This window comes from Pelecanus crispus, chromosome 1 (assembly GCF_030463565.1).
Source record: "Pelecanus crispus isolate bPelCri1 chromosome 1, bPelCri1.pri, whole genome shotgun sequence".
Classification (NCBI taxonomy): Eukaryota; Metazoa; Chordata; class Aves; order Pelecaniformes; family Pelecanidae; genus Pelecanus; species Pelecanus crispus.
Window position 1 is genome coordinate 202,750,368 of NC_134643.1, and position 14,750 is coordinate 202,765,117.

Consider the following 14,750-nt stretch of genomic DNA (forward strand, 5'->3'; position numbering starts at 1 on the left):
CTGTAAATCTGAATTGTTCCTGCCATCAGCTCCCGTGTGAGCCTGGGCAAACCCCTCACCCCAGCATTGCTTCGGGGTACAGGGACAAGGGCAGGTGTGACCCTGAAGATAGGGTTTTGCCACCTTCTCAGTCTCTGCCTTTTGCTAAATGGGGAGAGACTGATTCTCTAAAAGCTGTGTGCTCAGGAAGCTGCTCTCTGGACTTGAGCTGGATACCCAGCTCATTGCCTGTTTAGCCACAGAAACAGGTCCCTGATGGTTGCACGCATGTGCCTGCATGCATGCAAACACACCCTCTTGTGTGTGCTCCTTCTCCGGTGGCACTTAGGATTTTTCCTTACACGCTGGTATTTTGCTGAGGTCAAATGGCCCTGGCGGAGGGGGAGCCTGAGCAGCATCGTGCCCGAAGGGACTCAGAGCTGGCAGCTGGAGCCAAGGAGGGAGGAGTGGCGGCACAGCTTTCTGCCAGCCGACGAGATGAGTCATTTGGGCTCTTCCACTCTCTTTACCTTTTAAAATAAGGTGGTGAGTAAGCCTTGTAATACCCAGCTTAAAAGACAACTCTGCAGTTAAAAAAAGTAGATGGCAGGTTTGCTATATATACTTCTTATTGCTGTTTTCCTGTGTGCCATAATGGCTCAGTGTACGTGTCTGAAACAAGCAGGTAAAAAATGGAAATATAACGTTGGTTCCCTGAGCATATTCTGTGCAAGGCAGGCACGGGGATGGGGGGGGGAGAAGGTGGGCAGATTCACTCCTCATTACCCGCCTAATGATCAATAAAGTCTCCTAAGATGCTGAGGCAACAAGCAGATGGGCTGAGTGGCTTTTCTGTGCAATAGGATTTTGGAGAGCAGCCAGCCACCTGGGCTCAGTAGCCCTCCTGTAACACACAGGTGAGACCCAGGGCTGAGGGCTTGCTCCTGCCTCTTGATTATAAGGGACGCAGCAACCCAGAGGATTTGGGTGAAGGCCTGGTGATGACAGAGATGAGCCTGGAGCGAAGGCACATCCCGTGCCTTGTGAAACCAGCTCTCCTGGCCCTGGCCTGGCAACCCGGCCAGGGGCTGTGCCAGCAGCCCAGGCTGCGGCTGGTGGGAGCAGGACCAAAAGAGATGGTCACCTTGTCCCAGGGGCTGCCAGCCACCTGTGGAGAAACCTCCCAGGGTTGGGTCTCTCTCTTTCTATATATATCCCATGTGATGCGTGGATCCCTCTTGGGTTTCTCCCCAGCGCATCACTTCAGAGATGTGGGTTGTGTTCCCTTGGTGCTGGCTTTGTTCTCAATTTAACAGAGGTAAAAATAGTAAAAAGGAAAGAAAGAGAGCATGTAGGAATGGTCTCCTTTTCACGGCGCATCCCCCTCAGCACAGAGGCTGCAGGCAAACCCCCAGCTGGTCCAAAGAGCCCAGGACCAGGGGTCACCTAGAGGTGACCCCTTTGCAAAAAGATGCTGGTGCAGAGGAGCTGCCATGGCCTCGGAGCTGGAGGTGGCAGCACCCTGCATGCCTCCCGCCCACCTGTGCCCAGCCAGGGCTGTCAGGTGAGGAGCAGAAACCCTTCGCTCCCCGCCCCACCATGACTCACAGTGTGCCCGCTCTGCCCGAGCTGCAACAACCAATTCGACACGCGCTGTCGTCCGACCCATTCCTCATGCAGGTGTCCCCTCAGCAGGTCCCTGGTGCTCCAGCGTCCCTTGCAGGGCACCTTGCTTGGCGTGGGACAGTGTCTCGCAGACCACGGCGATGCTCCTCCTAATGCCCTGTGCCAGCCCCTGTCCCTGAGCTCCATAGGGACAGTCCGTGACCAGCTGTGGGAGCAGGCACCGCCTGTACGGCACAGGAACAGGGCATGGGCATTGCAGAGATACCTCTCTAATTGCGCTTAAAACTACACCGCCAAATTCATGATCATCCTCTGACCTGTCCAGACAATCACAATGTTATTTTTGCCTTATGCTTTGCCTTGCTCTGTGCTGCAGTATGTCATATGAACACGGCTTGTCACTGTGATAGGTCTCTTCCTTCCTAATTTCTCGTCACTGTTGATGGTTGTATGCAAAAGCATGACTCCTTTCCTGTGATGGAGCAGTGCCATACCTAAAGGATTAGTTTCAGGCAACCCACGGGAGATTCATCTTGGCCTCTTTTACATTCTGGTCCTTAAACCCACTGTTTTGGCTCTCTGGTGTCACACAGAAGAGACTTCCAGGCTCCCTCTTTGCTTTCTCTGCTACCCTTCAGAAAGTTCGATGCCCGAAATCACATGGGAGTTTGCAGGAGCTGAGCAGTGCTTTGGAGAAGCAGAGGAAAGCTCCTGGCAGTGGAGACCAGCCAAAGGGAACCACCACGAGAGCTGTCTGGGCTTTCACAGGAGCTGTAGGAGTTAAGAGGAGTGTGTCTGAGTGTCCATGGCTTCAGCTGCTACCTCACGTGGTCTCTGGGCTGTTTGGCCGTGAGCATCATCCCAGAGGCTTTGTGTGAAGCCCATGTGGCACGGGGCAGCCAAGCTCGCCATGCCATCTGCAATATTTGTAGATATCTTCTGGGAGACAGTGCTGGCGTTCCGTCACCCCAGGCTCCTCACCACCTTAAACAGCTGGTTGCTCCCAGGCATGCCTCATTCATAAGGCTGCCATGCCCGTGCCCACATCTTTGGTGCGGCTGCCAGGGTGGCATGGTGTTAGGAGGATCACCAATGGGTGGGACAGAAAGGAATCCCTGCGTTTGCGCTTGGCAGGAGACTGAGTGCAGCTCTGGGACTTCTTCCAACACACCAGAAATGCCATAGCCCCTTGATACAAAAAGCTTATCTAGAATAAACATGCTCTGTTGGTGGGAACCTGTTTTTTGAAAGCTCATGGGTTAACTCTGTGTCACATCAGGGACCGTCTGTCCCCCTGCCGCTGGTGCAACCCTGTGCCACCTCCTCGGCTAGTTTGACAGAAACACACCCATGTATGTGCCCACATCTAACCTGGGTCAGATGTGCCCAAATGGGTGATTTTGCTGAATTTAATGATGACAGAGCCATAGGCTGGCATTGCCCACCTGGAGTGAGAGCATCTTATCCCTGCAAGATGGCATATGCTCTGCTCGAGAAACTCCTGGATTTCCAAAGAGATGAGGGCAGCCAGAAACTCTACCTCCTGCAGAAATTAGGAGTCAATAACCTTTTGGGAGAGAGGGAGACTTGAATCTGAATCGCATCGCTGAGAGATTTCAAGAAAGAAAAAGAGTATAAAGGCTGCTGTGAGTGGAGTTTCCACCCTGCGAAGCAGCTCGAGGACCTGGGGCATGCAAAAGTACCAGGGGAGCTTGTAGCAAAGCAGCAGGAATAAAACAGCTTCTTTGCAGGGGTCAGTGCCATCAGCTCACTCGGCAAAAAGACCTCACTGAGGGTGGGTACTGGGCCTTTTATCTGCACATACGTTTGTAGTGATAAGGCTATGGTTTTTCAGAATACCTAAGATAAGTGTGAAAACCAAAAGAAGGCTTTATTTCAGTTCCAGGGCAGAAGCAAATAAAATGGCCACCCTGCCACAAGAAGTAAGAATTATCAGCCTTAAACCAGGTAGCTCCAGCTCTCCGCTGTTGCAGACCGAAGCAAAACCCATGTTTGATATGTGTGCGGCTAGGAGGGCAGAAGCATCCTATGTGAATTTGAAAATTCATAAGGAAAAAAAAAGGGAAAATCTTGTGTTAGGTTTAGAATAAACAATGTTTAGCTATATTTTGCAGTTTGTGTTATTCTCAGGCACAACCAGCAGCAGACTCACCAGACTGAATCATTTCAGAGCTGTGCTCAAGATTGCTGCTTTATTTTTTATTGCCATCAGAATTTAAACAGAAACAACTGATTTACTCTTCTTTTTACTTTTCTCGTAATTTTTTATGTGAATAATAGAATTGCAGAGTCACAGAATAATTTCAGTGGGAAGGAACCCAAGGCAGGGCCAGTTCCAAAGCTAGACCAGGTCCTCAGGCTTTTGGTTCTGATCTTCTCCAGGGATGGAGATCCTACCTCCTCTCTGGGCAACCCGTGCCAGTGTTTGACCACCCTCATGGTGAAGTATTTTCCTTATGTCGAACCAGAATTTCCCTTGTTGCAACTTGTGACCATTGCCCTGGTCATTTTAGTGTGCACCTCTGGGAAAAGCCTGCCTCTGTCTTCCCTGTAATCCCTTTTAGGCAATGGATGACAGCACTAGGTCCTCCTGTAGACAGCATTACGACCCCTCCCCTTCACATCCCCTCCTCCCAGAATGTCCATGTCTCTCTCATATTGGGGAGCCCAAGACTGGACACAACACCCCAGATGCAGCCTTATGGACACTGAGTAGACGGGAATTATCATTTCTCTCGACATGCTGGGTACGCTTTCACTGATGTGGCCCTACATGTGGCCAGCCCTCACCCCCCCACTTAGCATAGCTCTAACCAAGCAGTTATGTGTTAGTCACAGAGTTTGGAGGGGAAATGCCATCGCTGATAGGGTTCCTTAAATATTTGACTTCTCAAGAAGCCTGAAATCTGTATTTGCTTAGAATAAGACTAAGAGGATGACTTGAGAAATGAGAAAGAAGGAAGGGGACATAATCTAGTAAAGATATTCAGCCTCAGTGAAAGGTATGGACAAATATTCCCTGGAGGTATTAAACAAGTTTAGATCCCATTCAAGGATCTCCCTAAGGCTTAAGTGTAAAAAACTAGCCCGGCCATCAGGATGGACAGTGTTAGAACTATATGCTTTTGCCCCAAAGTCCAGGCTGCTGCCCCCCGGAGCACCAGAAGAGCCAGCCAGCCTGGGAGGTGGTGAAGCTCACATGCCTTCCCTTCCCCTCCTGCCCCTCGAACCATTACCAACCCAGAGAAAGTAGGGTCAGCCTCCATTTCTGCAGGCTCTCCAAACCCCCAAATATCTCAGCACATGCAGGGAACCTCCACCTGACTTGTGGGCTCTTACATTCCCATCACTGCCTACCAGTGCTTGTGGCACAAGGTCTTGGGCTGTGTCAGTCTTGCCAACAACACCTCCCTGCAAAAACATCTCTCTTCCTTGTGCTGTCTCTTAGTTTTAATCTGTGTCCCAAACACATTTTACCAGCTATGGTACAACACGTATGACACTGTGGCCAGCTGGTGGTGGTAGGGCTGCCACATAGACAAGTTCATGGCACACAGCGGAGACTGTCCGGGAACCTCCAGTATCCTAAGAGGGACAGCTGTAGGAGGAGATGGGGGACACCCCCTGCCCAGGGACACATGGTGCTGCTGGGAACAGTAGTCTCTTGGAGAGCTTCCCCCATGCTTAACCCCTCATTCTGGGAGCTAGAAGCCCCATCGTGCAGAGCACCTTTGAAGCACTCCCTCCTCTTGCTTCAAACTACTCTATTGCCTTCACCTTCACTGCTCTGACACTGCTAGAAACCTGGCTGGGCTAGAGTAGCCATGGCTTGTGCTGGCTGGGGGGGGGCACAGCCTTTACAAGCAGTTGGTGGCTATCCCGACCAGCCAGTTCACAAATACACACCCTTTTTGTCCTTTGCTTCTTCCTCCAGCTACAACAAACCCATGCCCGCTGCCGTGGCTTCTAGCTGATGGCTGATCTCCCATGCACCCTCTTCTCCATCACAGCTTGGAGCAAAACTGCGGAGAGGGAGGCAGGGATGGTCAGGCACGTTTTGATACATTTGGTTACATGAAAGCATGAGTATGGCAAAACTGGCACCTCATATCACCACCTTCCCTTCCTCGCTGGATCCCTCACATCACCCCAAAGCTGGTGGTGCATGCTCCCTGGTGCTGCTCGCTAAGTCACTTGAAAGCCTTCTGACAACATGTGTTCGTTCACCTGATGGGGGGATGTGGCTGCCTTGCTGTCATGTGCTGTGTGCTGCACATCGTGACTCACGCCTGACTGACCTCTAGTAAAGGCATCAAAATGCCCCAGGGAAATTCTGTGCTGGCCCTCTAATTCCCGTGCCTCACTCTCAGGGTGGCTGGACAGATTTCCAGCACTGTTTGCAGGCTGCTGGTTTGAGGTGGATGCTGTTAAGAGGGTGCCTGGATGTACCGGTGTTATTGCTGAACTGCATACGGTTGCCATAGAAATCTAGGACACGTAAATCTGACTGATAATCATCTTCCCCCCCCCCTTTCTTTCTTTTTGCATTAGGTAAAGGAAACTGCACAGCTAGACCTGCTTTTCTGAGGAGCTGGACTGGGAAATCTTGGCTGTGAAGTGGTGGTTTCAGATGTCGATGCTGCAAGTAGCCCTGTGTGCTGACAGACAAGGGTAATGCTGAGGGAACAGACCTGCTCCAGAGTGAGTGATGGATACAAGTTGGAGAAGCTTCTGCCTAGCTGGGACCTCACACTGCTGCTGGCGACACAAGGTGGAAGTGAGATCAGACCCTGGTTTTGCTATGCGCCATCTCTCCACCCCTCTTTCCTAATTAATGATCCATCTTTTTGCCCAAAAAGCTCTGCCAGATATTTCACAACAAATACTGTTTGCACTTTACAGCATGCTATGGTATGATCTTCAAGTATACAAATTTGATTTCCTCCTGCAGATCCTGGATAAAAGCAAATATAAGGCCTCATTCACCTTCAGAAATACCAACTGCTTGGCTCATGGTACATGCCCCAATGCTACTGATTTTTAAGCAATCATGCTAGTATTACTCTCACTGCAGTTGTGTTTATAACATGCCTGCTCCTTTTACTTTGAAAGAGCAAGATCAGGGCAAAAATAATTATACAGCAAAGAAATAACTGTTCAAATATTTTACCAAAGACCATAACAGAAGCATTTAAGAAAGTGTTGAAGCATTAAGAGTTTAAAGAAACGGGGCTTCCTGCCATAGCCAGAATTATCTCCCCCTTTGGTTGCATGATGTCCTCCCAAAATGGAGCCCTGACCAAAACTGGTGGTTGTTGCAATGTGAGCTGAAGCCCAAACATCCAAGATGAGAAAGCCATTTGCCTTTCTGAAAACTTTGCTTTTTCTCACACAAGCCCAGAAGCCACCCTCCTCTCACCTTAGCGAGTCCTCCCTCATGTGAGTGCTCCCATTAATGTCAGAGGAAATGAGTACATGCCCAGCAGCATGGGAAAGCCTTGCACAACCAGGCCTAAATATAAACCGGACATGGAAGATAAAGTCTCCAGTAAATATAATTGCAACAGCCGGGGGCCCAGCCAGCTCGTGTTAATGTCAGGGGGCGTTGGTTCCCTGGCCATCTCCTGGCTTCCCCTCAAATCAATCAGCATCACCCTTGAAATTCAGCCCATGGCTGAAAACTAGTTTTTTTCTGAATTAAAAGCATTCGTAAGATAGCCCCTATTAGTTGGTGTTTCAAAAGCGCTGTGGCGTAAGACGATGAGCAGCGTGGCTCCTCCTCGTGCTCTGCAGCCTGGGCTGTCTTCCTCCCTGCGCAGCAGTCAGGGCTTCCGTCGTGACAGCCCGCTGCGCCGGCCAGCCCGGTGGCTGCCAGCTGCTGGGATGCTCATGGGCAAAAGAGCTCGTACCCGTATCACGTACACCCAGTGTGCTGGGCCCCATCAGAGGGCGGAAATTCGGGTAATTACCTCCCTGAGAGCCAGACTTCCAGAGCGTATAATTGAGCTCAAATTAAATTGCTCATCAACAGGTAATCAGCCGGTCCACTTGATTTGCTAAGAGTCATAGCTGACGCTTTCCTGCACCTGTGTTTTGTTCTTTGACATGTTCCAGAATTTAAGGTCAAGGTGGGGAGTGATGATCAGTCTGTCCTGCATGCCAAAGCCTGGGTTCAAACCCCAGCCTCACAGTATCTTTAAATGGCTTTGGGTTGGAAGGTTCAAGTACACACCACGGGTAAGATTGCTCTGGCACATCCTTTTTCTGACACTCCTCCAGTAGGAGACATTGCTTCCCAGACACCTTTCCGGGCAACCCAGCTGCTGATCTGGCACAGTATGGTCATTTTTGCAATACACCGAAATGTCTGCAGTGATGATGCTTGAGCTTTCTTCCATGGCACTTGAAGGGTATAAACGTACAGCAGCAACAGATGGATCTAATCCTGTGAGATGCTGTGGGCCTCTGAGGATGTGCCGATGCTCTCACTTGCTGCTGGTGACTTAAGGAGATGCTCCACACCTTGTGAGATATAGGCAGCCAGCCAGGCTCTTAAAAAAAACCCACCCAAACATTAAAACAACGCATCGGTTTGTGGCCTGAGTTTCAGAGGGTTTATAGGACCTTTTGCACTGGTTTCAGCGAGAGAAATATCATCCTGCGGGGTGGTGGTTTGCAGGAAAAGCAGCATGGATTGCCTGCGTGTCCAGGCAGAGTTTCAAAGGCAATGAAGATCAAAGGAAAAAGCTTCAGACAAAGCCACAGCACCAGGTGCTAGGCACGTTAATAATTTAGAAACAGTCAAATGTAAGAATAGTCAAATGCAGGTGCTGAAGGAGTCACAGGGCTTCCAAGGTGAGTACAGCCCAAGGCAGGAGATGGGCACTGGTGCAGGACGAAGGGCTCTCGCTGCCTGGCTTTCCCTGCCTGCTCACCAAGGGAGCTGACAGATGGTCCTCCCTCTCTGGGGGGTGTGGAAGCATGACATATATGGGTGAGCAGGTCTTTGGGAATAAAAACCTCTGATTTTTGCTGGGTGTGTGTGCAGAGCCTTTGGAAAGTCCTGAGTGCATAGGCTATGGCCCTCTGCCATTCATATTGTGCGTGTGTGTGACCTGACCCTGATTATGCTGAGCGTGGCCAGCTGATAAAAAGCATTTTTTGGGTGATGGTTAAAGATTGTTAATAAATATTATTAGATAAAGTGTTTCTTGTGAAATAAAGGATTTTTAATCAAGCTTTAATTGCCATGTGCCACAGATCTTCCTTAAACTGAAAATAATTAATTTCAGTGTGAATTGTATTCTTAGGTGACTAATGAGATATTGGAAAACTCACTTGGTAATTTTTAGGGATGAGTGAGAGAGGGTGTAAACAAAGAGCCTGTCAGAAAAGCACTTGTAATCATTCAGCGCTGGCTGCATGAAGAGATGAAAATGGGAATCTGAAATGGAGCTCCGTTACAAATTCATCTCACAATATTAAGGTATAAATTTTAGCAGCAGCCCACATAATGGCTCTAAGTTTCGAGTCACATGTATGATCCATTTTTAATGGTACTATTTTTGCTGTGGCGCTTCTGACAAATGGTCAGAGAAACGTCAGTCTTGACAGTCCATAAAATTAGCAAAATTCCCCAAAAAAGCTAAAAGCAGGAGCCACTTTCCGAGCCTGTAGGGGCCAAAGCAGCCCTGGGTGTGCGGCACGGCTCAGGCTCCCCAGTGCTGTGGCGATGCCTCTCCGTGGCATGGGAGAGCCTGTCCATGTCCTTGTGCCACAGCCCTCGCTCTTGGCAGGTGTGTGCATCCACGGCTTCTCTGGGCAACCTGTCCCAGCGTCTCACCACCCTGCAAGAAGAGATGAAAACGGGAATCTGAAATGGAGCTCTTTTATAAACCAATCTCACAATATTAAGGTATAAATTTTAGAGGCAGCCCACATAAGAATTTCTTCTTTAGGTCCAATCTAAATGTACCCTCTTTCAGTTTAAACCCGTTACCTCTCATCCTGTCCCTGGTAAAAAGTTTCTCTACGTCTTTCTTATAAGCCCCTTTAAGTACTGAAAGGCTGCAATAAGATCTCCCTGGAGCCTTCTCTTATTCAGGCTGAACAACCCCAACTCTCTCAGCCTGTTTTCGTAAGAAGAAGGTGTTCCATCCCTCTGACCGTTTTTGTGGCCCTCCTCTGGACCTGCTTGAATAGGTCCATGTATTTCTTGCACTGGGGACCCCAGAGCTGGATGCAGTACTCCAGGTGAGGTCTCACCAGAGCAGAGTAGAGGGGCAGAATCACCTACCTGGACCTGCTGGCCAAGCTTCTTTTGATGCAGCCCAGGATACGGTTGACTTTCTTGGCTGCGAGTGCACATTGCCAGCTCATGTCCAGTTTTTGTCCACCAGTGCCCCCAAGTCCTTCTCTGCAGGGCTGCTCTCAATCCCTTCATCCCCCAGCCTGCATTGATACCAGGGGTTGCCCTGATCCAGGTGCAGGACCTTGCACTGGGCCTTGTTGAACTTCATGAGGTTCACATGGGACCAATCCTCAAACTTGTCCAGGTCCCTCTGGATGTCATCTCTTCCCTCTAGCATGTCAACTGCACCACTCAGCTTGGTCTCATCCGCAAACTTGCTGAGGGTGCACTCGATCCCACTGTCTGTGTCATTGATGAAGATATTAAAAAGTACCAGTCCCAATACAGATGCCTGAAGGACACCGCTCGCTACTGGTTTCCATTTGGACGTTCAGCCGTTGACTACAACTCTTTGGACATGGCTCTCCAACCAGTTCTTTATCCTTCTAACAGCCCATCCATCAAACCCACATCTCTTCAATTTAGCTGCAAGAACGTTGTGTGGGACTGTATCAAAGGTCTTACAGAGTCTAGGTCGATGACATCTGTAGCTCTTCCCTTGACCACTGATACAGTCTCTCTGTCGTAGAAGGCCACTAGATTAGTCAGGCATGATTTGCCCTTGGTAAAGCCACAGAGGGTGTCTGTGCCCACAACGTAGGGCCAGCACTTTCAGGGTGAGGGTTTCCCTTAGCCTAGCTGCAGCAGGGCAAGACATGTCATGCCTGGGGGTGAGGTGTTGAAGAGTCCCAGAGCTGGTGGATCGGTGAGGCAGTGGATGTTGCAGCTTCCTGCTGCAACTGGCTGCTCCAGGCCACACAGAGATCCCTCGTGTCCTCCTTGGCCCTGAGCTGGGGCTCACTTTGCTCGTGCAGTCTTGTAACCGCGTGGTTGCTATTTTTCCCTCAAGCACCAAGCAGACACTAGTGTCTCTGTAACAACCTGGTGGAGACCCTGCCCTAGCTGCAAGGTTTGCACAGTGGTAATGTGCCATCAGTCCTGGGCTGAGCCCAGGTGGTCAGCAGCCTGTACAAGGCGCAGTGCGTCACCATGCCGGGTGCAGGATCAGCCCCCGGGGAGGAGACCGTGCTGGGGGCAATGGAGGGAAATGCTTACTCAGCACGTAATCTTGACAGGCCTTTTAGTTTAGGAGTTTCTTAAGGTACGTGCCTACACCCACACATATTTATATATATACATACTTACATAGATCTCAAATCCAAAGTTGAAGTGCAAAGGCTTTTAAAAGCTTTAAGGTATTTAAAGACTCCTACTAGGAGCAATGCTGATGTGGGAGAAGAGAGAAAATAAAGGTTTGCCCTGGCTGGGGGAGAAAAAATGCAAAAGGGTCATCATGGGGAAGCCCAGTGTCAGCTTCTTGTCCTTTTCCAGACTTTTTGTCTGCACACGAACTGTGGTCACTGTCTGTGAAATGGGGTCACTCAGCCTCTTTGCCACCATGATCCCTAATGTCCGCTGCTCACAGGCTGCCCCTCAGTGCACAGCACAGTGGCAATCCTGCTGCCTCACGCTATTGCAGTGAAAATAACATGAAATAACAGAAAATGAAGCTTGGGTCAACAGCTACTGACTATGGAAGAGAATGGAAAGGGGAGCAAGTTCAGAGAGGGCTGGTGTCGGGTAATACAGCCAAGGGCTGATGTTTCAGGAAGTATTCACCAGGGAACGTGGTTTTTTTCCTCTATTCTTTTCTTTTTCTCTGCATCTTTTTTATTGATCTGTAAGAGCAGAGAGTTCTGTGGCTGCAATATCTGAGAGCTGGTGGTATCTCCCACCTTTACCTGCAGCCCTTGTCTCTGTAATTGTTTCTGGCTTCCTCTGTACTGCATCTTGGGCTTTCTCTGGGAGGCCTTTCAGCCATCTGAAATTAAAGGTTCTTCATCAGCCCCTCACCTCAGCTCCTTTCTTCCACTACTAACCAGCATTTTTCTCAGCACCTTTCCTGGTTCTGGCTGGGATAGAGTTAATTTTCTTCCTAGTAGCTGGCATAGTGCTGTGTTTTGGATTTAGTAGGAGAAGAATGCTGATAACACGCTGATGGTTTAGTTGTTGCTAAGTAGTGCTTACGCTGTTCGAGGACTTTTCAGCTTCCCATGCTCTGCCAGGTGCACAAGAAGCTGGGAGAGGGCACAGCCAAGATAGTTGATCCAAACCGGCCAAAGGGCTATTCCATACCATATGGCGTCATGCTCAGTATATAAACTGGGGGGAGTTGGCTGGGGGGCAGTGACCGCTGCTTGGAGACGGGCTGGGCATTGGCAGTTGGGTGGCGAGCTGTTGGGGTTTTTTTCCTGGGTTTTGTTTCTCTCTCTCTCATTGTTCTCCTTTTCATTACAATTTTTATTACTATTATTATTATTACTATTTTATTTCAATTATTAAACTGTTCTTATCTCAACCCACAGGTTTTCTTACTTTTTTGCCCTTCCAATTCTCTCCCCACCCCACTGGCGGGGGGAGGGTGAGTGAGCGGCTGTGTGGTGCTTGTTGCTGACAGGGGCTAAACCACAACAGCATCCTGAATGGATTCAGTATTTCCATCAGAGGTCAGGTGTTTCAGCTGGAAAAGGCCCTTGGTGGTAAGGTGCCCACCTCTCCCTTCGGCCCCAGACCTCCTCCTCCTTGCCCAGCACACAGGAGACTGGTTCAATTCTGCCACATCCTCCTCCAGCATGAGGAGCTGGAGCGATGCTGCAGCCCTACATTTCCCTCATTTCAATGGTGGTTCAGAGCCAGGAAAACTGCTCAGCCCCCCCTTATATTTTCATTTTTCAGGGGAAGTGGGTGGGTGTTTCCATATCAGTATCCGTGTGCTCAGAGCCAAAGGAGGGGAAAGTGTTACCCTGCTCCTCGCACCTTCTCCCCTCCTCTCCAACCCTCCGTGTCCGGCTGGTGTGGGCCTGCAACAGATGGCTCCTGAGTTTGCATCAGCATTCAAGCCCAGAGACATCGGCATTTCCCAGGCAGAGTGGTAACCGGACGCAGAGATTAGCTCTGGCACATCTCCATGTTTAAATGAACTTCCCCTAATTAGGGAAATTGCTTGCTATGGCACTTCAGACAGATCCTCCCTGGAATGATATTCATAAACTTCGCACGCACCGTATTACAAATCAAGCCACAAGCTCAGTGTGAGGCGATGCTCGTCCCCGAGCCCCTGCCCGCTCCCACCTCTGCTGCGGTGGCCATGTCAGTGCCCAGGGTTTACGTCCTTTTGCTCCCCTTTGCTCACCGGATGATGCTCACCTTTTTAGCTCGAGATGTGCAGGTCGCTGTTCCCCCACCTCTCAATGGTTACCCTAACGCCACCAAAACCATGATCCCACACCTCAACTTTTATTATCCACCACCCCCTGCTCAAATCCCACTGAAATCTCTACCAGGCCAACTCATGATGAAACTTTCCCTACCTCCCTTTCCTAAATGTCCACAATTTTTAGGAGACCTTATGGAAGAACAACTTAAGGGTGTTGTGTGTGTACATATTATATTGCCACATTTTCACTCTTTTGGGATATGGTGAAGACTGTGTGCTCTGAGACAAGTTAAGTCTGGGGAAGAAAAGAAAACCAACCAAATTAAACTTGTTAAGTTTTACAGTAAACCACTGCAAGTCTGAGGCATGACATAAAGGCTGGGGTTTTCAAAGGGCCCTGAGGGAAGCAGACCTGGGGCTGACACTGAATTTAATTTGCTCTGTGCTGAAGGAGGCAGCTTTGGAGAAATGCCCGTATGCATACTGATCCTTCAAATAGATGTTTTACCAGATTTAGGAAAAATTATGTGCTCCAGAGCAGCCATGAGTCTTCATGCTGGATGGAGAGCAGCATCCAGAGAAGGGGTCCCTCCACCCTGGTGCATGGTGGGGAACTCCATAAGCACCATGGCTTATCTTTTAATAGAGATATTACATTTTCTTGAGAGATATAATGGGAATTTTCTCAGCATACAGAGACAAGAGAAAACATTTTCAGAACAGAAAAAAAAACCCCAAACCTCAACAAATTGCAGATGAAATCTATGTAAGAACAGGAAATGAATTTTCTGTTAATAATCCTTAAGGTTAACAAACTCCTAAGAGCCAGACGGTGAGAACACTGCCCAGCTCTGACATCTGCCCTCCAAAGAGCTTTTTATTTTATGTCATTTTTTAATTGAATGGATTTCTCTTTTTCTGTTCTTTGAATTGCAGGTGATGCTTTGGACAGCATAAAGAGGCACTAAGCCAAAACGAGCAGGAATTGAAAGAGAACTGAGGGAAAAGCAGAGCTTTCCTGGTTTGAGAATATTTCTTTTTAATGTGTGAAGAGGCAAACCAAACAGGTGGAGTTCCCTCCAAGGGTAAAAACACCAAAACCTAATTCAAGCCCTGGCTTCAAAGCCCAGTTCCTTATCTAAGCAGCAGGATTTGTCATCACAAGTACTGTCACACAGAGAGTAATGGAATAATAAGAGTGAAAATGTATTTAGTGCTTTTAATACAATGTTGTCAATCTGAATTATTTCATCTTGAACTCCAGCGTCTGGAGCTTTTGTTAAGGACTGAGATGCTGCAGTCACGCAGCTTTAGCAGCATCACAACTTTTCATTCTAGCTTCTTCTTTCTCTCCTAGATGTGGGGGAAGAAAGCTTGAAACCCCAAGTCCTGAAGATGAGGCTTTTGTGAAAGATATCTAACTGTTGTGGTTTTAAAGCCTCAGTGTTTACAAGCAGGATGAAGATTTTGGGGGCAAGCAGGCAAACGTCTGGGGCT

At 49.0% G+C, this 14,750-nt stretch overlaps 1 protein-coding gene across 1 annotated transcript in view; it reads left to right on the plus strand.

Annotated features, from left to right (window-relative positions):
• Positions 1-7,386: 7,386 nt before the first annotated feature.
• Positions 7,387-14,750, plus strand: part of UBL3 (ubiquitin like 3) — a 93,273-nt gene continuing 85,909 nt past the window's right edge. The window contains exon 1 of the mRNA XM_075720093.1: positions 7,387-7,587. Coding sequence (XP_075576208.1) covers positions 7,387-7,587 — 201 coding nt within the window. The remainder of the gene's footprint in view (positions 7,588-14,750) is intronic.